Raw genomic sequence first — 24351 nt, forward strand, 5'->3', positions numbered from 1 at the left:
AAGATTATCAAAATTAACAAGAATCAGAATGTCTAAAAATCCTCTATTAAAGAAATTATATTCCCAATTAAATATCATCTCCCAAAGAAAGCTTCAGAAACAGATTATTTCTCTAGTAAATTTGAATAACATTTACAGAATGAAAATACAAATCCTATGCCCCCAAATTGGTGGATATTCAGAAACATCCCAAATGAGTATATAAGACCAGTAATTCTCCAATACCATAAACAAAAAAAGAGATTTAAAAAATAAAATAACAGACTAATATTCTTCATGAATATAAGTACACAAAGTACACTTTTAACAGTATATTACCCAAGCAAATCTAGCAATATATAAAAAAGAATAATAAATATAGCATTACCATGTTGGAATTATCCAAGAAGTACAAGTTTCGTTTAACATCGAAAAATCAATTAATGCAATTTACCACATTGTGACTATAAGAGAAAATCTATATAAGCATCTCAAGAGATATAAAAGAATTATATAACAATATTCAACTCCCATTCATGATAAAAGTATCAATCAACACGAATAGAAGGGAATTTCCTCAACATAATAAGGAGGATCTCCGAAAAACCAAAAGCAGACCTCACACATAGGGTGAAAAACTAATTTTTTTTTTGTAAGATAGGGAACAAGACAAGGAAGTCTACTATCATCATTCTCTTCAACATTGTACCAGAGGTCCTAACTAGTACAATTAAGCAAGAGAAAAAAATGAAGGAAAGGAAAAAGTAAACCTTTCTATATTTTTGTAAGACGTGGTTGTGTATACAGAAAAGAAAAACCATAAGAGTTCATAATAAAGGAAAAAAAAGAAGAGAAAGAAAGAAATCCTACTGGAGATAAGTAAATTTAGCAAAGTGATAGGATAATATAAACTCAGTCTAAAAAACACCCAATTTTATTTCTACAAAATAACAAGAAATAATTAGAAAAACATGTTAAATGTAATTCATAATAGCATCAAAAAATATAAATTTAGCAAAATATGTATAAGACGTATATCCTGAAATGTATCACATTGCTGGGAGAAAGTAAAGAAGACCTAAGTGGAGAGATAAATTATGTTCGTGAATTATAACACTCAAATTGTTAAGATGCCAATTCTCCCAAATTATTTTACAGATTCAATGCAGGCCCAGTCAAAATATCATTAGGCAATTTTGAAGAAATTTTGAGAAAACACAAGATCCCAGAATAGCAAACATAGTTTCAAAAAAAAAAAATGTTTTTTGGAGGGTTAGCACATCTGATCCCCAGGCTTACTGTAAAACTACAGTAATTGAGACAATGTGGTATTACTGCAGGAATAGACATGCAGATCATGGAGACAGAATAAAGAATCCAGAAACAGGCCCACACATATATGACCAATCAATTTTCTACAAAGACACTAACGTAATTCAACTGAGGATTAAACAGTCTTTTTAACAAATAATGCAATTCAATCTACGTCAAGAAACAAGAAAAATCTCCAATAAACAACCTACCTTGCGTCTAAAGGAGCTAGAGGAAGAACAACAAACAAAACTTCAAACCAGAAGAAGGAAGGAAATAATAAAGATTAGAACAGAAATGAATACTACAGACATTGAAAAAAAACAATAGAAGAGATCAATGAGACCAGGTGTAGGTTGTTTGAAAAACAAAATCAATAAATTAAAAAACCTCTAACCGTATTTGTGAGGAAAAAAAGAGAAAGGGCTCAAATACATAAAATTACAAATAAGAGAGGAGAAATAACACCCAACACCACAGAAATACAAACAATTAGAAGAGAATATTACGAAAAACTCTATGTCCACAAATGGACAACCTAGAAGAAATGGAAAAATACCTAGAAATGTATAAAACCACCAAAACTTAAACAGGAAGAAATAGAAAACTTGAACGGAGCAAGAACCAGCAAAGAAATTGAGTCAGTAATCAAAACACTCCCAACAAACAGAAGTCCAAGACCAGGTGGCTTCACAGGCAAACTCTACCAAACATTTAAGGCAAAATTAATATTTATTCTTCTTAAATTATCCCAAAAATAGAAAAGGAAGGAAAACTTCCAAATTTATCCCATGAGACCAGCATCATCCTGATACCAAAACCAGACAAAGCCACCACTAAAAAAGGGAACTACAGGTCAATATCCCTATTGAAGAAACATGCAAAAATTCTCAACAAAACACTAGCATATCGAATTCAACAGTACATGTTACAAAATCCTTTAACTTTGAATTAGCACTGTTGTATTCTTTGGGTAAATACCTACTGGTGTAATTGTTGGATCATAGGGTAGTTCTGTTTTTAACCTTTTTGAGGAACTTCCATGCTGTATTCCAGAGTGGCTGCACCAACTTGCATTCCCACCAACAGTGCAAATGGGTTCCCTTTTCTCCACACCCTCGCCAACACCTGCTATTTCTTGTGTGTTGTTGATGTTAGCCACTTAGACAGGTGTGAGGTAATATCTCATTGTAGTTTTCATTTGTATTTTCCTAATGATCAGTCATGTTGAGGATCTTTTCATGAGCCTGTTGGCCATTTGTATATCTTCTGTGGGAAAATGTCTATTCATGCTTTCTGTCCAATTTTAAACTGGATTATTCATTTTGGGGGTGTTGAGTTATAGAAGTTCTTTAAGTATTTTGGATACAAACCTTTATCAGATATGTCATTTGCAAATATCGCTCCCATTCCATAGATTGTCTTTTAGTTTTGTTGATTGTTTCCTTCGCTGTGTAGAAACTTTTTATTTTGATATAGTCTCAATAATATTTATTGAAAGGGATACATGCATCCTGAAGCTTATAGCAACAGTGTATACAATAGTCAAATTATGGAAACAGTCCAAGTGTCCATATTGGACAAGTGGAATATTACTCAGCCATAAAAAGAATGAAATCTTACCATTTGAAATGATATGGGTGGAGCTACAGAGTATTATGCTAAGTGAAATATATCAGTCCGAGAAAGACAAATACTGTATTTCACATATGGTAAAATCATATGTGGAATTTAAGAAACAAAACAACATTTGAGCAAAGGGAAAAAAGAGAGAGAGGCAAACCAAGAAACAGACTCTTTTTTTTTTTTTTAAGGAAGTTTATTTTCTTTTTTTTTTAATGTTTATTTATTTGAGAGACAGAACATGAGCAGGGGAGGGGCAGAGAGAGAGGCAGACACAGAATCCAAAGCAGACTCCAAGCTCTGAGCCGTTGGCACAGAGCCTGACACAGGGCTCAAACTCATGAACTGTGAGATCATGACTTGAGTAAAATCTGTCGCCTAACCGACTGAGCCACCCAGGCGCCCGAAACAGACTCTTAATTATAGAGAACAAAACTGATGGTTACTAGAACAGAGGTGGGTGGGGAATGGGTCAAATAGGTGATAGGGATTAAGGAGGGCACTTGCTGTAATGAGCACTGAGTGATGTATGGAAGTGTGAATCACTATATTGTACACCTGGAAAAAAAGACATGCATTTAAGTCTTTAAAAAAATCATTCACTGGGGCACTTGGGTGGCTCAGTTGGTTAAGTGTCCAACTTTGGCTCAGGTCATGATCTTGTGGTTGGTGACAGCTCAAAGCCCGGAGTCTACTTCAGATTCTGTGTCTCCCTCTCTCTCAGCCCCTCCCCTGCTCGCACTCTGTTTCTCTCTCAAAAATAAATAAACATTTAAAAAAATCATTCACCATGATCAAGTATTCCTGGGATGCAAGGATGGTTCAATATTCACAAATCAATCAGTGTGATACATCACATCAATAAGACAAAGTAAGAATCATATCATTTCAATAGATGCAGAAAAAGCATTTGACAAAATACAACACCTATTCATGATGAAAACCTCAACATAGGTTTAGAAGGAACATACCTCAACATAAGAAAGGCCATTTATGAAAAACCAGCACCTATCATCATCTTTAATGGGAAAAAACTGAGATCTTTTCCCCTAAGCTCAGGAACAAGACAAGGATGTCCACAATCACCACTTTTATTCAACATAGTACTGGAAGTCCTAGCCACAGCAATCAGACAATGAGGAGAAATAAAAGGCTTCCAAATTGGCAAGGAAGAAGTAAAACTCATTATATCCAGGTGACATGACACTATGTATAGAAAACCCAAAAGACTCCACCAAAAAACTGCTAGGACTGATCAATGAATTCGATACAGGTCCATGTTCCAAATCAATGTACAGAAATCTATTGTTCTTCTATACACCAATAATGAAACAGAAGAAAGAGAAACTAAAAAAACAATCCCATTTATAATTGCACCCAAAATAACAAGATACCTAGGAATCAACCTAACCAAAGAGACGAAAGACCTATAGATGAAAACTATAAAACATTGATGAAAGAAATTCAAGACAACACAAAGAAATGGAAAAAACATTCCATTCTCATGGATTATAAGAACAAATATTGGTAAACTACCTATACTACTCAAAACAGTCTACACATTTAATGTAATCCCTATCAAAATAACACTAGCATTTACCACAGAACTAGAACAGTCAGTCCTAAAATTTGTATGGAACCACAAAAGATCTCGAATAGCCAAAGTAATCTTGAAGAAGAAAAGCAAAACTGGAGGCCATCACAATCCCGGACTTTAACCTGTATTACAAAGCTGTAATCATCAAGACGGTATGGTAGTGGCACAAAAACAAACACATAGAGCAATACAACAGAATAGAAAATCTGGAAATAAACCCACAATTATATGGTCTATTAATCTTCAACAAAACAGGAAAGAATATCCAGTGGCAAAAGACAGTCTCTTCAACAAATGATGTTGGGAAAACTGGACAGCAGCATACAAAAGAATGAAACCGGATCACTTTCTTACACCATACACAAAAATAAATTCAAAATGGATGAAAAACCTAAATGTGAGACATGAAACCATAAAAATCCCAGAGAACACAGGCAGTAACTTCTCTGACATCAGCCATATCACATTTTCTCTAGAAAAGTCTCCTGATGGAAGGGAAACGAAAGCAAAAATGAACTACTGGGACCTCATCAAAATAAAAAGTTTCTACACAGAGAAGGAAGCAATCAACAAAACTAAGGGCAAACTACAGAATGGGAGATAATATTTGCAAACGGCATATCTGGTAAAGGTTTGTATCCAAAATACTTAAAGAACTTCTATAACTCAACACCCCCAAAATGAATAATCCAGTTTAAAATTGGACAGAAAGCATGAATAGACATTTTCCCACAGAAGACATACAAATGGCCAACAGACTCATGAAAAGATCCTCAACATGACTGATCATCAGGAAAATACAAATGAAAACTACAATGAGATATTACCTCACACCTGTCAGAATGGCTAACATCTACAACACACGAGAAACAACAGGTGTCGGCAAGGATGTGGAGAAAAGGGAACCCGTTTGCGCTGTTGGTGGGAATGCAAGTTGGTGCAGCCACTCTGGAATACAGCATGGAAGTTCCTCAAAAAGGAACTACCCTACGACCCAGCAATTGCACTACTGGGTATTTACCCAAAGAGTACAAGAACACTAATCCAAAGACGTACACACACCTCTATGTTTATAGCAACATTATTTACAATAGCTAAATTATGGAAGCAGCTCAAGTGTCCATTGACTGATGAATGGAAAGATAAGAGTTGAGATGATGATGATGATAGATGATAGATAGATGATGATAGATGATAGATAGATAGATAGATAGATAGATAACAGGTAGGTAGATAGGTAGGTAGGTAGATAGATAGATAGATAATGGAATACTACTTTCACAGCCATAAAAAAAGAATGAAATCTTGCTATTTGCAATGGTTCGGATGGAGCTAGAGTGCATCATGCTAAGCAAAATAATAACAGTCAGAGAAAGACCAAAACCATATGATTTCACTCATATGTGGAATTTAAGAAACAAAACAAAAATGCAAAGAGAAAATATAAGGGAGGGAGAGATAAATCAAGAAAGAGCCTCTTAATGATAGAGAAGAAACTGATTAGCAGGGGCAAGGAAGGTGCGGGAATGGGTTAAATAAGTGATGGGGATTAAGGAGTTCACATCTTGTGAGGAGCACAGAGTGTTGTACAGAAGTGTTGCATTACTATATTGTATACCTGAAGCTAATGCAACACTATATGTAAACTAATGAGAATTAAAATAAAAACAACAACAATAATAATAAGCCTCAACCCTTTCTCACACCCAAAAATTAACTTGAAATGAGTACAGACTAAACATATAAATCAAAACTATAAAGCTTCTAGCAGAAAACATTGGAGAAAAATCTCTGTGACTTTAACGTAGGCAAAGATTTCTTAGATAAGGCATAAAAAGCACCAAAAAAGAAAAAAAAAAAACATATTAGGCTTCATCGAAAATGTAAGACTTTTGCTTTTGGGAAGACACCATTAAGAAAATGAAAAGAGAGGCCCCTGGGTGGCTCAGTCGGTTGAGCATCCCACTTCGGCTCAGGTCATGATCTCACGGTTTGTGGGTTCGCCCCACATCAGGCTCTGTGCTGACAGCTCAGAGCCTGGAGCCTGCTTTAGATTGTGTCCCCTTCTCTCTCTCTCTCTCTCTCTCTCTCTCTCTCTCTCCCCCTCCCCCACTCGCATTCTGTCTCTCTCTCAAAAATAAATAAACATTTTAAAAAAAAGAAAATGAAAAGAGAAGACAGACTGAGAGAAAGTATTGCAATACATATATCTAACAAATAATCTGTATACAAATTACATAAAGAACACTCATAACTCCAACTTAAAACAAGACTTAACGGACACTTCAATGGGCTAAAAACTAAACAGACACTTCACAAAAGAAGATATACAAATGGCCAAAAAACACATGAGAAGATACTCAATGTTATTAGTCTTCAGGGAAATACAAATTAAAAAATACAGTGAGATACCATTACACATCTACCATAATGGCTAAATTTTAAAAGACTTATACTATCAAGTACTGGCAATGATCTGGAGCAACTGGGACTCTCATATGTTGCTACTGGGAAAGTAAAATGTTGCAACCACACTGGAAAACAAACTAGAAGTTTCTTATGAAATTAAACATGCGCTTACCATAGGACTCAACTATCAAACTCCTAGGTATTTAATAATTTTAAAAAATGATCTCAAAATTGGGGTGCCTTGGTGGCTCAGTCGGTTGAGCATCTGACTTCAGCTCAGGTCATGATCTCATGGTTTGTGGGTTCGAGCCCCACGTCGGGCTCTGTGCTGACAGCTCAGAGCCTGGAGCCTGCTTCAGAATCTGTGTCTCCCTCTCTCTCCCTGCTCACACTCTGTCTCTGTGTCTCAAAAATAAACAAACACTTAAAAATTTAAAAAAAAATCTCAAAATAAATAAATGAACTTAAAAGGGGGGCAGGGGGCACCTGGGTGGCTCAGTAGATTGAACGTCAGACTGTTCATTTCAGATCAGGTCATAATCTCATGGTTCATGAGATGGAGCCCTGCCTCAGGCTCTGTGCTGTAAGCACAGCTTAGGATTCTCTCTCTCTTCTCTCTGCCTCTCTCCCACTAGTACATGCAGATGTTCTCTCTCTCTCTCTCTCTCTCAAAATGAATAAAAAAAACTTAAAAAAAAATGAAAACACATGTCCACACAGAAACTTATACAAAAGTATTCATGACAGGTTTATTCGTAATAGACAAAAGTAGGAACTACATCAAATATCCATAGGTGGGTGAATAAACTCTGGTACATTGGTACAATGGAATACTATTCAGAAAAAAAAAAGAATGAACTACTGATACATGAAAGAGTACATGATTATGAAATTCTCTCACAGTCAAAACTAATCCTTTAGTGACAGAATGTGTAACTGGTTGTCTGGGAACCAGTGGGTAGTGAGAGGGAAGAAAGGAACTTTTGTAGGTGATAGAAATGTTCTATGTTTTGACCCGATGGTGTTTAAGAGATGTATACATTTGTTAAAAACCCACTGACCTCATGACTTAAAATGGATGCGTTTTATTGCATGAAAGAATAACTCAATAAAGTTGTATTTTAAAATGTCAAGGTCAAGGAAAACAACCCTGAGGAATTCTCCCAGATTAAAGAAACATCACAACTGGGGCACCTGAGAGGGGGGTTCAGTCAGTTAAGCAACTGACTCTTGATTTTGGCTCAGGTCATGATTCCAGGGTCGTGAGATCGTCTTGCGTTGGGCTCAGCACTGAGCATGAAGTCTGCTCTCTCCCTCTGGCTCTCCCCCTCTCACGCTCTCTCTCTCTCTCTCTCTAAAATAAAATGTAAAACAAAACAAAACAAAACAAAAAGATACATCACAACTAAATGTATCATATGACCCTGAAACGTGCAGGAAAAATGCCTATAAATGATATAATCAGGATAGTTGACAAATTTGAATATGGGTTATAGATGAAAACACAGTACTCTGTCAATGCTAAATTTCTTGGTTTTGATAATTTTACTATGGTTATACAAGACAAAGTACTAGTTCTAATAAAACATTTAGGAAAGGGACATAATGACCCCGATTTATTATCAAACAGGTGAGCAGGATGGGGGGAGGGGAGAGAGAGAAGGACTATAAAGTACAGATAGGACAAAATATTAACAAATGGTAAATGTGCAAAGACTATATGAAAGGGCTTTTTTTCATTTTTTTAATGTTTACTTATTTTTGAGAAAGAGAAAGACAGAGTGTGAGCAGGAGAGGGGCAGAGAGAGGGGGGGGAGATACAGAATCTGAAGCAGGCTCCAGGCTCTGAGCTGTCAGCACAGAGCCTGATGCCAGGCTCAAACTCAAAAACCACGAGATCATGACCTGAGCCAAGGTCGGATGCTTAACCAACTCAGCCACCCAGGTGCCCCATGAGAGTTTCTATACTGTTGTTTCAACTATTCAGGAAGTATAAAATTATAGCAAAAGAAAAACATTTTAATGAGAGGTGATTATCTAGATGGGAGAGGGGAGGCTAGATAACTATTTTTTAGTTCTTAATCGTGCCATCCCTCAAAGCCGAGGCTATTTAAATGATTCATCCTATTAATAAGGAAAGACCCAGCCTATTAATAAGGAAAAGACTAGACTATCAGAGATGTCTAATTGCTTCAGGGAAATAGAAAGAGAGAATTTCTCAGGGCCATTAAAGAGAGGGGAAATTGCTCTCCAAAGACAAAATCTTGCCCTCTTCCTCAAGAAAAGATCAGGTATCTAATTTCTTAAATCATAGTCCAAAAAGAACATTTTCTTCCTTCTCTAACTCATCTCCGTTTCCACAGTAAACTAAGTCCTGCTATCAAAAACATTAGTTTGTAAATAATCACAAATTATCACAGCAACAAACAAAAAAAATTACAAAATTCTATCTCATCTTTTCTTATAATTATTGAAGCAGGGAAAGAAAATATCACCAATTGTCTTCTCACAGATACAATTGTACTTCTGAGAGCACTCAGCATTTGTTATTCTTGTTGAAGATAAAAATGCACATTGTCCTCTCCCAGAAATATTCATGAATGCATAGTGCCTGTAGAAAAGAAAGCATACACGCTCAGCTGTTTAATTCTGAAGCTGACAATAACATAAATTATAATTTTTTAAGTCCATTGCCTAAATATCTAGAAAATGGAAATATTATAACTTCATCAGTAAAAGATTTTCTTTTGGTCTTAGCCTATTAAACAGAATATCAACTTTTGATCCCATAATAATCTCTCATTTTATTTTACACTGGGAATTTTTGTTAGAAGGCAAAATTACCTTGCAATATTGCTATGGAGTCACGATACAGTAAGCCTGCTTTCCATCCCTCATATAATTTGTATTTGCTATGTATTTGAATATCCAAATCTCTTACAGAAAGAAAAGAAAGAAAGAAAGAAAGAAAGAAGGAAGGGAGGAAGGAAGGAAGGAAGGAAGGAAGGGAGATAAATGAAACTATCTTGTGAGGCATGGGCAGAAAGCATAAGATGTATTAAATATATATGGATAAGTAAATCAGTAACCTTGGAGACATGTCAGGTATATATACAGTATAGAGCATAGGAAAGGAAGAAAGAACAAAGCAGCACTAAATGTCTCACTCAAAATATACACTATGAACAGAGATACTTAACATCCATGAGGTCTTAAACTCACCTCCCACTGGTGACACGCATACTGGCCCTCTGCCTAAAAAACTCAAATAAAATCCATACCTGCTCAGCAGGTTCACTGAAAAGCTGCAGTTGTGGCCGGGCTTATGTGTTCCTGCCTCTCCCCAAGAGAGAAAATGTGTATGCTGGCCATAGAGGCTTCTGTTTGGTGGGCCCTCTTAGTCAAAACTCAAGTGATGTCCTAGAAACCACACCATTATCAGGAAAGCGGTATGGAGAAGAATCAGGCCATATGAAGATTACTTAAACCAGGATTCGAGTGATCCTTTTACCCACTGGCACCCTATCCTGAGTTTGACAATTGATCCCATTCCAGCGCACTGTGAAAAGCTATCCCATTTCTTTCCCCTTGCATAGTGCTATTTGTTTTAAATTGATTTGATTAACTGTACAATTTAGGCATCTTAATTTGGCCCATGAGCCTTTCTGTTCTATGCTTCTGAGGTCTTTGCTTAGAAGTGTACTCACTATGACTATATCGAAGTAATCTCCTTCATGACATCTCTTGTAAGTTTGCAGCCCAAAATCACACTACTTGTAGGACCTAAATTTAGAATTAAAAGTGGCCCAGATACACCATACCCCAAGGTATCCAAAAACAGCTAATTATTCCTTGAAAAAGCAACCTTCATCTCAGTCCCCAAATAATTTCCACAGCAGCTCAAAAAGAAAAACAAAAATCACTAAACACTACAAAGGAAATGACACCATGAACAAAAGCAAGCAGAAACAATAGAGTCGACCCACAGACTTCAAATATTAGAATTATCGGATACCAAATATAAACTAGTATGTTTGATATCTTTCAAAAGACAGTTTGAAAATATGAGTAACTAGCAAGATTTGAAAACTTAAAACAGAATCCCTAGAAATCAAAAGTGTAACAGTTAAGATTTTTTAAAAGTCATTGAGCAATTTAAAAGAAGATTATAACTAAATATAAACCCAAGCGTTTACAAAACACTGCACTTCAAAATAAAACTTTAAGGGTGCCTAGCTAACTCAGTTGGAAAAGCATGCGACCAGGGCCATGAGGTTGAGCCCTATATTGGGTATAGAGATCACTTAGTTACTCACTTACTTGCATAAAGAAACAAATTCAAAATAAAACCATAGTGAAGGTATATGTATGCATGTTTGTGTGTATACTCATGTATATTTATGTCTATAAATAATATAACTAACAATATACAGATCAAATGATGTGATAATATTTCACACGTATCGAAAATATCCTAAGTCAAAAATGCGTTTAATACACCTAACCTACTAGGTTAGCCTAGCATGCCTTAAATATGATCAGAACACTGATGTTAGCCTTTAGTTAGGCAAAACCATCTAACACAAAGCCTATTTTATACTCAAGTGTTGAGTATCTCCAGTGATTTGTTGAATCCGATAGTGAAAGTGAAAACCAGAATGGTTGGATGGGTACAGGATGGTTGTAAGTGTCCGGGTTGGTGATCTTGTGATCACGTGGCTGACTGGGATCACGTGGCTGACTGAGAGCCGCAGCTCCCAGCATCACAAGAGATCATACTGCACATCACCAGCCCAGAAAAAGATCATATGAAATATTCAAAGTACAAATTCTACTGCATATTGCTTTCACATTATTGTAAAGTAGAAAAATTATAAGTTTGGGGCCCCTGGGTGGCTCAGTCAGTTAAGCGTCCGACTTCAGCTCAGGTCACGATCTCACGGTCTGTGAGTTCGAGCCCCGTGTGGGGCTCTGGCTGATGGCTCAGAGCCTGGAGCCTGCTTCCGATTCTGTGTCTCCCTCTCTCTCTGCCCCTCCCCCATTCATGCTCTGTCTCTCTCTGTCTCAAAAATAAATAAACGTTATAAAAAAAACAAAATTAAAAAAAAAAGAAAAATTATAAGTCAAACCATTATAACTCAGGGACCATCTACAACGGTGTGTCAGATGAATTTGGGGTATCCTCAAAATACCCATCTGTCATTGTGGGAGGGATCACTATAATTCAGTCAGAATGATGTACTTTATAATTTTGGTTTATTTTGTGTGCCTCATAACACATACGTCTGAGCATGTGCCTAGGATCATAATTTTGTTAATAATCTGCATGACATTTCCCTTCCTTTTTAATTATACTTCCTAAAACATTTTCTTAATCACTCTACTTGTTCTTACCAATGACCCCTGTGGGAAAACTGTGGGAAACAAGACAAGATTCTTTTTAGATACAGATACATCCTGATTCCAACACCAATGTTGGAGTTGGAATGCATTCATTCCAGAGACTTACATCCCCAAAAGTGGGTCACTGTCAATCCATTTCCATTTTCTTTCTCCTCCTTTATATGATAATCCAATCCAGTAGTAATTCCTATAAGTTTGGGTTTGAATGAAGGTCTGTAAAGGAAACAAAACATATCATGTGACTAGCTCCCATCGGTTAGATAAATGAAAAAACCAGATAAAGGTCCCAGCTATTTCTGTGGCTGGTACTCTGCTATGTTCCATACCATACTTCATCTCTACTTCCTAGAAAACCCTCTCTTCCCGCCCATCCCTGTGCTTTTATCTTCTGAAGTAATTTTCTATCATAGATTATTTACTTAGTATTAAAAATGGCTGCCAAGGGGTTCCTGGGTGGTTCAGTCGTTTAAGCATCCAACTCTTGTTTTCAGTTCAGGTCATGATCTCACTGTCATAAGATTGAGTCCCAAGTTGGGCTCCATGCTGGGCATGGAGCCTGCTTAAGATTCTCTCTCCCTCTCTCTCTGCTCCTCCCCTGCTCGTGCTCTCTCTCTCTCTCTCAAACAAAATCAAATAAAATTAAAATTAAAATTAAAATTAAATGGAGAACTCCTGGGGTGCCTGGGTGGCTCAGTCAGTTAAGCATCTGACTGTCGGTTTCAGCTCAAGTCATGATCTTGTGGTTTCATGAGTTCAAGCCCCGCATCAGTCTCCGAGCCTGCTTGGGATTCTCTCTGTCCCTCTCTGCTCCTTCCCCACTCACGCTGTGTCTGTGTCTCTCAAATAAATAAGTAAACTTAAAAATAAAAAAAAAAAAAATGGAGCACTCTTTTAAAAAATTTTTTTTAATAGAATAAAAAACAAAAATGGCTGCCAGTCTCATGGATTATTTAAAACACGAAAAAAATGTAAATTTAAGTATCTAATAATAGACTTGTTAAATAATTTATGACACTATGAAACTACTCAAAATCATGCTCCAGAAAAATATTTAAGGATACTGACAGTGATCATTACATATTCTTAGATGAAGAAAGGAATTTTCAAAACAAATTTATTAAAATAAGAAGTATATATAAGAAGTTGTGCATCAGAGCTGAGAAAGGCTTGCTATAGTGTAGTAGTTAGAAAGGGTGAAGGGAAAAGGGGCAGTATTTGGAAATATTTGCTATGTCAAAAAATGTAATATATCAAAGTGACATATAATGTCTGATCAAATGTGTGAGTGTATTTTAAAATATAGGTTTAAATTTAAGTGGGTTTTACTGCAACAAACAAAAATAATTTTATGACTTCATATCATAAATTTTTTTTATGTTGTGATTTAAAACATCTATTAGATTTGCATATAAATGTTGTGTTGTTTTCCTAAGTGATAAGTAGACGTTTCAGACTGATCTTTGAAAACATTTCTCAGTAAAAAACATTCTGTGTATGTGGATAGTTTTTATTGGTAATAAATTTAAAAGATAATTTTGATATTGTCACTTTATTTTCTCTTTTTACAATTCATTTTAAAAAATATACATCGATACAATATATTAGAATATTGATCAAATGAATGTTATGTACAGATGCAATGAAAATCACCATTAGGCTAATTTGTAAAACTGTTATCACTTTTACGTTACTCATTATTATCTCCATTTTGCAGCTGGAAAAACTGAGACCCAGACGCTAAGTAATTCACCCAAGCTCACTTAGCTAGAAAGTGGCAGAACTGGATTTTGCCTGATACCAGGCAGTCTGGCTCCTGGATTCCTAATAGTACCTACTGGATTAGATTGCCTCCAGGTACTTAGTTGCCACCTTAGAAGGATAAATAACCACTGCTTCCAGGCTGCAAATACCAAAGGGTTAAGAGCTCCATTGAAGGAGAGCCATGCTTTTCAGTGAGCTGTTCTCCTGCAGATGCCTTAGAAAAGGAAATGAATGCAAAACCCCAAAGTGAATCTTCAAGGGGGTTTTCCATTTTGGAAATATTAATGGTCATCATGAATAGATAATATAAGAATGCTTAGTAAGTGGCAGCATCATATATGCCCATCAGTAGGCAGGGTTTTCCAGAACGCTTAACCTTCTTAACTACACAACTTGTGCTCACTCAACAGATACAACCCAGAGGATAACTGAAGGTCCCTCTGTCCGGATTGCCACATCCTCATTATCTTGGGTCCCTGGGTAAGAGACCTGGTGCAAGAAAATAAAAGTAAATGTAACAGTCCATGTTACCAGTTCATCTTGATCATTTATCTTCAGAAGAAATGAATTATAGCTTTGGCATGTCTGTTTACATCCCTTCCAGTTTTTATATTCAGGAATAAAATAGTAACACTTTATTCCACAACAGGACCAGTGGCTTTCATAGAGTTTGCCTGCAACATATAAGGTGAAACATTACCTGCTATTCCATTAAGCAGAGCCATATATTTATCAGCCCTCCATAACTAAGTAAAATCTTAGTATCATCAATAATGACAATATTACGTTCATCAAGATTCTGGAATGCAAAGAGATAGCTCTCATGTTCCTTGCAGCACAATTCACGACAGCCAAGATATGAAAACAACGAGTGTCCCTCAATGGATGAATGGATAAAGAAAATGTGATATATACAATCAATAGAATACTCTTCAGCCTTTAGAAAAAGGAAATCCTGCATAGGCAACAGCATGGATTAACCTTGAGGATATTATGCTCAATGAAATAAGCCAATCACAGAAGTATAAATACTCCATGATTCCACTTATATGAGATACAAAAAATAGTCAAATTCAGAGAAACAGAAACTGGAAGGTGGTTGCCAATGGCTACAGGAGGGGGAAGTAAGGAGTTTTTTGTTCAATGGGTATACAGTTTCAGTTGTGCAAGATGATTAAGTTCTAAAGATCTGTGGTACAACAAAATGCCTTTGGTTAACAATACTGAAGTGTGCACTGAAAAACTTGTTAAAAGGGTGAATCTTGTGTGTTCTTACCCACTCCCAAAAAGAGAGACATGAGAAAACTTTTGGAGGTAATGGATATGTCTATTACCCTGATTATGGATGATTTTACAGATATATGCATATGTCCAAACTTGTCAAATGATATACAGTAAATATGTGCAACTTTTGCATGTTAATAATACCTCAAGAAAGCTGTTTTTAAAACAATAAAAGTAAGTTTTTAAAAAGATTCTGGGGGCGCCTGGGTGGCTCAGTCAGTTAAGCGTCCAACTTCGGCTCAGGTCATGATCTCACAGTTCGTGGGTTCGAGCCCCGCATCTGGCTCTGTGCTGACAGCTCGGAGCCCAGAGCCTGTTTCGGATTCTGTGTCTCCCTCTGTCTCTGCCCCTCCCCCACTCGCGCTCTGTCTCCCTCTGTCTCAAAAATAAATAAACATTAGAAAATAATAATAATAAAAAATTTTTTTAAAAATAAAAAGATTCTGGAATGTCTTCTAAATAAAAGAAACATTCTTCGGGATTTTTTTCTTTTCCTCATACATTTTATAATGTATCAAATTTTTGAAATAGCATTGATTCTTTAATAACAGAGAAGATAAATTCCTACAACCTACCATATTGAAATGATATTAAATATGCAAAATCTTTGTAAACTCCAAATCCTAAACAAATATTTAATAGTTGTTAATTAACCAGGTCAGTTCATTCCACCATTATACATGATAACAGAGTTTATTATGTGAGATTTAATATTCTTATCTCTTGGATGTTTTTAATGGTATTATCAGACCGAGTTGCACAAACATCAACACTTAGGCAAAACTTGCAGGAGCACTGCAGAGAGCATACAGGCCAAATATCTCAACTCAAGGCAGAATGGGAACACACGCACACAATCATTTTTCCAAGAGCATCCAAATGAAAGGCACTGTGCCCATTTTAGCCGAAGTACATTTTTACTTATAGCCTCCATATCTCATGTCAGCAACAAAGCGGAGTGCCTAATTTGCCCACAGGTCCAAAATGATCCAAGTTTTCAGGGAACCTGACACACGATTTCACCTTCTGGGAGCAGTAGAAATGCAGGGCTTGTCATTGAGTTTGGGGGAAATATAGAGCCCTACTAATCCAAATGGCTCCTGGGGTCTGTCTCATATTTGATACAGGCAAACCCGAACACTCATATTACATCTCAGAAGTAGAAATAAAAAGTTGCCCGGTAAACCTAGATCACTAGCATAGATCGTAAACCTGTCTATTTAGCCTCAAACCTTCTGGGAGGGGAAGAAATAAAAGAAAATCATGCAATCTTCCCTTCCCTTCATACCTATATTTTTTCTCTGGCATGTCCTTTCTATAAAATCCTGCTTCATTTTCTGCTGAAGACTTTCATTTTCACGACTGTTATATTCCAAAATCTTATTTGTCAAAAGTTGCTCCTTGAAGTAGCTGTCATTTTGCACAATTTGGTACTCTTGGCTCAAATTTCTTATCTTTTCCCTCTGCTGATGGTTTTCTTGAATATACTGAAAAACTAAAATTAACAGCATAGGTATAATATAAAAGTACTCATACGGCTTAACTGTTAAAATGTAAGACAAAGGAAAGTCTCACTTTGATAACCAACCCATTTCATTACTTTAAATGAGTAATTTGACATTTAGAAAGTAACACCTCAATAAACTAACCATAGAAATGGAACCACCAAATTTCACACTGTTAGTAACCTGAGTGTAGAATAAATAAATAAAATTATGATGGTAACACCTTATAATTCGGTTTTGTTTCTTTTTAAAAGTTAGTGCATCATTTATAAATAGGTACCAAAGTAAAAATCAGTCAATCAACTTTTAACAACACATCTGAGCATGAAAAACTGTGCTGAGACACATAAGGAAATAGCATCATTGTTATTAGAGGAGATAGAATATACACAGAAGAAAAGAGAGAAAGATTTAAATATGTACATTTATCTGAGTGTAACATATTAGTAATTTTCTCAAAAAATGTCAAGAAATTCAAATAAAAGATAACAGTTGAATTTAAGGGGCACCTGGGTGGCTCAACTAGTTAAGCATCTGACTCTTTGTTTTGGCCTCAGGTCATGATCTTTCAGTTTCCTGGGTTCAAGACCCATGTGGGGCTCTGCATTGGCAGCTCGGAGCCTGCTTGGGATTCACTCTCTCCCTCTCTCCCTGCCCCTCCCCCACTCACGCTGTCTCTGTCTGTCTCAAAATAAATAAATAAACTAAAAAAACATTTAAAAAGTTGTATTCAAGATCATCTAATGTCCATGTACAGAATCACTCTTTCCACTAAACTATATCTTCATTAAATACTTAAAAAAAAATCACAAGAAAGTCATAATTTCTTCTGAACAGCTATTTCTTGAAGAATGTTTAAGAATCACAGTGATCTAAACTCAGAAATCAGAATATGACTAAGTCCTGTAACTGGAGGAATGTTATCATGTATTATACACAGTAAGACAACTCACTGAACCACAGAGTCACTGGAATAGGTAAGTAACATGAAAATAGCACTGTGACATGTCTATGGAAAAAATCACCCAGAAGGAGCCACCTGGGACATTCCCTGATGGGAGTCGGGGAACAATTAACGGAGCACAATTAATATTTGCACAATTAGCGGTCCCTGCTATTACTCAGGCTTGAAGGATATATTTCAATTACTCACTCTTTGTCCCCAACACTGCAACTGTCACCAATAGTAGTAAACAGAGGATCCCAAGAATCACCGCAATGAGATGCCAGGGCACTGAAAACTCTTTAAATAAAAAGAAAGATAATTATCAGGGGCAGAGCATGGCCCCTACTAACCTTAGCCTGGGATACCATTTGAAACAAAGAGACAATCTTCCTTAAAATTTTTACAAAAATATATCATACCAATTGATTTAAATTCGTAACCTAATAATTACAGTTTTAAAGTCTCAGATTTCTGGGGCGCTTGGGTGGCTCAGTCGGTTGAGCATCTGATTCTTGATTTTGGCTCAGGTCATGATCCCAGTGTCATGGAATCCAGCCCTGTGTCAGGCTCAGCAAGGAGCCTGCTTGAGATTCTCTCTCTTTCTCTCTCTGCCCCTCTCCCCTTTTATGAAAAATAAAAATAAGGTCTCAGACTTCTGATGATATACACCCACTGTAGAAATATTACACATAAGAACAGTCCAATAGGATTTTAAAAGTACTTCCCTTACTAAATAGAGAGCTGTCCAATGACTATGCTGTGCACTTGAAACTAAGATGCATTGCATGTCAACTATCCTTCAATTTAAAAAAATCTAACCAAGGTTTCAAAAAGAAGCACAGAAGGCAATAGACATAATACACATTTATAAGAATCCACACGGACATTGTATACTCTTTCCTGTGATCACAACTAATCATGAAGAGGAACAAAAAAGCAGTCAATATTCTTGAGGAATTGGTAGCCAACAGTGGATATTCTGAAGCTGGAAATGTGATTGGGATCTATCCTTAAACGAGTTTCTAGAAATAGGGGCGCCTGGGTGGCTCAGTTGGTTGAGCGTCCAACTTCAGCTCAGGTCATGATCTCACAGTTTGTGAGTTCCAGCCCCACATCGGGCTCTGTGCTGACAGCTCAGGGCCTGGAGCCTGCTTCGGATTCTGTGTCTCCCTCTCTCTACCCCTCTTCTGCTCGCATGCTGTCTGTCTCTCTCTCTCAAAAATAAATAAACATTAAAAAAATTTTTTTTAATTTCTAGAAATCAAATTTCCTTTCTTTTTCATCAATTCTATTTTTCCCTAGACAATATTATATTTAGCCTCCTATTTTTGAGGTCCTTGATCTGAAAACTGTATCTCTGTCACTAAATTAAAACAGTAAAAGTCATTCTCACTTTAGAGCTCGTGACAATATTTGAAGGTAGAACAGAAAAGAGAACAGAAAAAAAAAAAAAAATGAATGCTCCTTCTGTTTCTTCATTGCCGTTAAGGTTTGGTAAATATTTAAGACACCTAAAACACCTTCTATCTGAATAAAAACATTGTTTCTAACAAATATTGTCATTTTTCAAGCAGTCTCTAAGACCTTTATTTCTCTAGGAAATGCAGTGTTTTCTTGAGACTGTAATCTGTCCTTCACTTTTAATGGCCTCAAAAATTCCTCTTGATCAGAAATTTGAATAAAAACATTTTATTGGCTTTATGAATCTAAAAGAATTCATCAATTTCTCCATTCTCACAAACTTAAAAAGAAAAAAAAAAAAAAGACTTGCTCTGCTACCTACGCCATTATCGTTTCCTATCACCATTTGAGAACCTGAAGGACAGACAGGAACTTTTTTTCAAACGTCAAAGTTTGAAAGAGATGCTTAAGACACGTACCTTTGTCATCAGTTTTCCCAGGCCTTTGAGTCCTACCTGGCCTTATTCTATTTTGTGACTCTGAAGGAGACTGAAGAAATCTCAGGGTGGAATAAATCACTTTCTGATCGCTCATCTCTACAGGAAGAAGGGAAACGTGTTTTGCATTAAAACCTCACAACAGGATGATTTCTTTCCAAAGAAAAATTACAGTGTCAGTCTATAGAAATATACAAGAAACATACCTAGAGGTGTGTGTGTGTATCTGTATGTGTAAGGGGAGGTGTGTTTAACTCCTTCAAGTGCACAAAGCATGTGGACTGAGCCTGATATATATAGGAAAGCGAAAACCTTTCAATATTTCTGTTAAACTCATTTATACTTCTAGTGATTATTGCCATTATGATTAGAAATACAGAAAGGTGGTTTTTTTTTAATCTACCAATACACTGAATAGGCTGAGTCATATTCACCCAGCCAATTTAACTCCAAATGTTCAATGTACATATACAAATGTTGGGCAAATTTGAGACACCATTGTAAATTACTGAGACCATTTTAAAACTATCAATTCAAAAAACAAAAATTCTGTTTCTGAAGTACTGAAAAAATATAAGTATCTTGCCTTAAAAAGCCTTAATATACACATTCATATCTATATATAAATATTACAAAGTTCTTGCATTCTTTTCAGTTATGACATGACTCTACTAGAGTGTTTCCCAAAATACATCCCATAAACCATCTGCAAAAGAATTATTAAGGGTTAACATCACAGATTGCTCAACAATCTGATTCCAGTGCCCCATGCAAGGTGTGTGGAATAAACATCTCTTAGGGGTGCCTGGGTGGCTCAGTTGGTTGAGCATTCAATTCTTGATTTTGGCTCAGGTCATAATCCCAGGTAGCCCCATGTCGGGCTCTGTTTTGAGCATCGAGCCTACTTAAGATTCTCTCTCTCTCTCTCTCTCTCTCTCTCTCTCTGCCCCACTCCCCCACTTGCACGTGCTCTCTCTCTCAAAACAAAAATAAATTAATTAAAAAATAACGATTAAAAAAATTTCTTAGTTGGAGCCAAGACTCCTGTATTTTTAATCCCAAATGATTCCATGTATATTTGAATTTTAGAAATAATTTTCTAGTGTATGATGTTGCCACAGAAACCTCTGTGAAAATAAAATTTGTCAATAGGCAGTCATTAGTTAATATCCATAAAGGATTTGATCTATAATAATATCAATATAACAAGAAATTATTAAATAGTAAACGTCTAAAACTTACCTTGGTTCTTATATTAATCAGTGTGAAGAGATGATATCTAAGGAGCAGAAAACGTGGAAAACAAATTGCACATGTAACTATATCCTTTTTCAATTTTTTAATTAACTTCTAAAATTTTCTAACTTCTTCACATTTTCCCTAATTTCCTAAGGAACAGGAGTGTTTTCACTTATTCAGTCCTTTAAGATGGATAGTATGTAACTCAACATAAAGCAAAACACGCAGCATATTGAGAAAAAGAAAATAGCTTCCCGTGAATGCTGCAGTAGTTTTCATATCCTTTAGAGTTCATGCAGTTCTGATGTGATCATTAGAAAATTCTTTTCTAGCAATCCCATATTCATGCCAAGCCACTTGTAATAAAATGCCATATTCCTAGCATCTTTTTTCCTGAGAATTTTTTCTTTATAAGTGGGACTAGTAGGATACTCAGATAACAAAGCTATGAGAAAGCAAAAGCAAATGTTACCTGTGTCTATGCCAGGCAGTGATGCAGGTGGAGAACACTGATCCAGAAATGCGGTGGAAGAAGCTGGCCTTTCCAATCCTGGATCCCTTGTGTGCGCCAGGGCTATAAGACAGAAGGCAGAAATGAATTTTCTCTGAATGGTACTCACGCTAAAAAAATTAGTGCCCCTCCTCTTGACCAAAGTGGTGAAAGGAAATTATATCAAAAGGCTGATGTTGAGGTATATCTTCCTCCATTTCAACTAATCAACCACTTCGAACTCTTTGCAAAATAACAGTCAAAATCAATTATTTGAGGACTGAACATATAAATGAACACAGTTTTGTTCTAAATTCTAAGTAACTAAATTCTTTAACTCTTAAATAGCCTGTTAGAAACTTTGTCTTCCATGTTGCTATTTGAAAAAAATGTATTATTTCTTTTTTCCATTTATGTGTACTACAGATAAGTGTATTTTAGAAATTGTTTTTGCATGTCCATAATTCCACTACAAAAATTTTGGCGTATATTCTTCTAGTTTTTCTATCCACACACTGGGTTTATTATCAAAGTTGGAATCGTTCCATACATGATGTTTTTGATTATTTCCTAATAAATGTTTCCTCATTTAAAAAATATTCATCTACAATGTGATTTTAAAAACCATATATAGTCATTACCCAGACAGATTATATCACAATTTATTCAGGCAATCCCCTACGGTTGGGCATCTGGGTGGTTTCCATGTTTTTTGCTAACATAAAAAATATTTGGCCTTATTTTTGAATACTGTCTTAGAAAAAATTTTTAAACATAAAATTATGGGATCGATACGTTAAAGAACTTTGATACATATTGCCAAATGCCTTCCAGTGAAGTTGCTCCCATTTGTACATCACTAGGTGTGTGAGAAAATGCTCACATTTGATCTTTTAAGAAGAGATACTATTGAAGTATTCCTCCACTCGAGTTTTGTGCGTGAACCTTACTTCGTGAAGATCTTCAACCTTCAAGCTAAAGGAAATTCATCTCTGCAACTGTTTCTATGAGTCAGACCTTACCAGAATACAGCCAAATCTCCCTGAAGTTCATTGTCATGTAATACAGTCCTTGTCAGTCTTCTGACATACAGCTCTATGAAACCAACCGACGTTGCCCTTCACATCACATGATTATGGTTAACGTGGGGTGTGGCAGAGAGGAGTGAGGTGGGATGAGAAACAGAAATTGGTTATGCAGAGACAACTCACCCTTATTTCACCCGACTCTGACCAAATTCCTCGCTTATTCTTTTTTTCCCTTACCACGTCGAGCCACAACCAAAGCATTGTCCTTTAGAAGGATTTCTCATTCTTCAGTTTGCTCATGCTGCCCACCTCACTTCCATGCTACTTTACAAACACAGTTACTGACTGTTCTCACCGCTAGGACCACCATGTCTAGGTTATGTTGCCGGTGTTTGGTCCCTGTCTGTCCCCAAAGCGGTCCTGAATCTCTGAATCACCACTTGTCATCATGTGCAGGCACTCAGCTGAAATACCTCCCAGAGACTAATTTAATTCAATAAGACAAAGCAAAGTTGCATGGGTAGTTTCTGGACACTTCAAGAATACATGCTGCTGGGCATTTTCTTGTCTTTACCCCACTCCTGGTTCGACTTTGTTCATCTCCAAACAGAGAAAGATCTTAGCCTTCTATCCTAGCACCAAAAATAAATAAATAAATAAATAAATAAATAAATAAATAAAACCAGTTCTGCTGAGAGAACATTGGGAGTAGGGGTGGGAGAAGTATTCATGGTGATCAAAAAAAGTGGTAGAGAGAGACACTATCATTTATTGGAGGACCCACTGTACATCCAACCATATCAAAACCTTCCAATGCTGAGAACTGTTTATTACTGTCCCCATTTTATGAATGAAGAAACTAACGTTAAGAAGTTAATTGACTTGCCGACACCCACGTTCTTGCTAAGTCTTGACCCATGTTTAAAATCTGAACTGAATATAAAGCACTGACAGAATATGGATTCAGAAGGGCTTGGATTTGCAACAAACCTCATGCTACAAAGCATGAATTCTGGAAGCAGGCAGATGTGGCTTGAAATACCAGCACTAGCTTCCCTGTGAGATGTGGGGCAAGTCACTACCCTTCTATAAAACGTCGGGTTCATCATAGTAAGATAGCGAGAATATTTGCCTTCTCAGGTTGTTATGAGAGTTAAGTGAGACCGGGTCTATCAAGTGCCAACCAGACCTGGTAAACATGCAGTAGGCACTCATTAGATGTTAAATATTATTATTTGAGGTCCAAGGTTCAAATCCTTTCTAGCTGCAAAAATGTGAACCAGTCACTTGCGATCTTCAAGCCAGTTTCCTCCCATGTTCTATGAGAATATCACTCACTTGATAGACTTGGAAGACTTCAATGAGATTAGCACTACAGATAGGATTTCTCAGACTTCAAAATAAATAGTCATTTTTTCCCTCTCTCTCCCAAGGTTCTATAAATAGTAGAAAAGCCAGGACTGCAATCCAGAAGTCCTGACAGGCTGAGCTAGTTTCTCTGTTCTAACATGTGAGGTTTGGAGTGTAGACACTCGGAAGAAAAGAGGTGGGAAGGGGCGGTCAGGCACATTAGTACTGGAAAAACGTGGGCGGCATCCTACTACCGCCCTAGAAAAACCATTTTGTGCCCTCAGATCTAGCTATTTATATTTTCCTGTCCCTGTGGAGACACTAGTAATGCTGAGCCTTTATTCTGTTTTGATTTACATCCTTATAGCTGATGAAAGGGTGGAGAGTTCTCACGATGGAGCCTAGACAGCTGCAGATTACCTTTTTTCACTTCCATGCCTGTCTGTCTTCTCTACGTAAACTCTGTGACTACCATGTCTGTCTGGTCCCTTATCGTAACTGCAGCACAGACAAGAGATACGATGCCTA

General features: G+C 36.5%; 1 protein-coding gene across 2 annotated transcripts; it reads right to left on the reverse strand.

Moving 5' to 3' along the window:
• Positions 1-1352: 1352 nt before the first annotated feature.
• On the reverse strand, positions 1353-23920 carry LOC132694719 (killer cell lectin-like receptor 2). Of its 2 annotated transcripts, XM_060658381.3 has the most exons (8): positions 21428-23920; positions 20959-20995; positions 19699-19815; positions 18026-18115; positions 16656-16862; positions 14615-14757; positions 12429-12535; positions 1353-9530 (listed from the first exon to the last, which is right to left on the reverse strand). In XM_060658381.3, exons 3-8 carry the CDS (start codon positions 19811-19813, stop codon positions 9371-9373), a joined length of 822 nt encoding a protein of 273 aa, XP_060514364.1. In that variant the 5' UTR covers positions 19814-19815; positions 20959-20995; positions 21428-23920; the 3' UTR covers positions 1353-9370. The 2 variants fall into 2 exon arrangements, with proteins under 2 accessions (XP_060514364.1, XP_060514363.1); XM_060658380.3 differs by lacking the exon at positions 20959-20995 and having other exon boundaries at positions 21428-23912.
• Positions 23921-24351: the final 431 nt, after the last annotated feature.

This window comes from Panthera onca, chromosome B4, assembly GCF_046562875.1.
Source record: "Panthera onca isolate mPanOnc1 chromosome B4, mPanOnc1 haplotype 2, whole genome shotgun sequence".
Classification (NCBI taxonomy): domain Eukaryota; kingdom Metazoa; phylum Chordata; class Mammalia; order Carnivora; family Felidae; genus Panthera; species Panthera onca.

What these genes read in the sequence shown, in the direction of transcription:
- LOC132694719 (XM_060658381.3), bottom strand. Translation starts at nt 19,813, where the DNA reads ATGAGCGATCAGAAAGTGATTTATTCCACCCTGAGATTTCTTCAGTCT. An exon ending in TGCAGTGTTGGGGACAAAGA is followed by an intron (nt 16,863 to 18,025) that starts GTGAGTAATTGA and finishes TGTTAATTTTAG; the next exon opens with TTTTTCAGTATATTCAAGAA. An exon ending in ATGCCAGAGAAAAAATATAG is followed by an intron (nt 14,758 to 16,655) that starts GTATGAAGGGAA and finishes TATATGTTGCAG; the next exon opens with GCAAACTCTATGAAAGCCAC.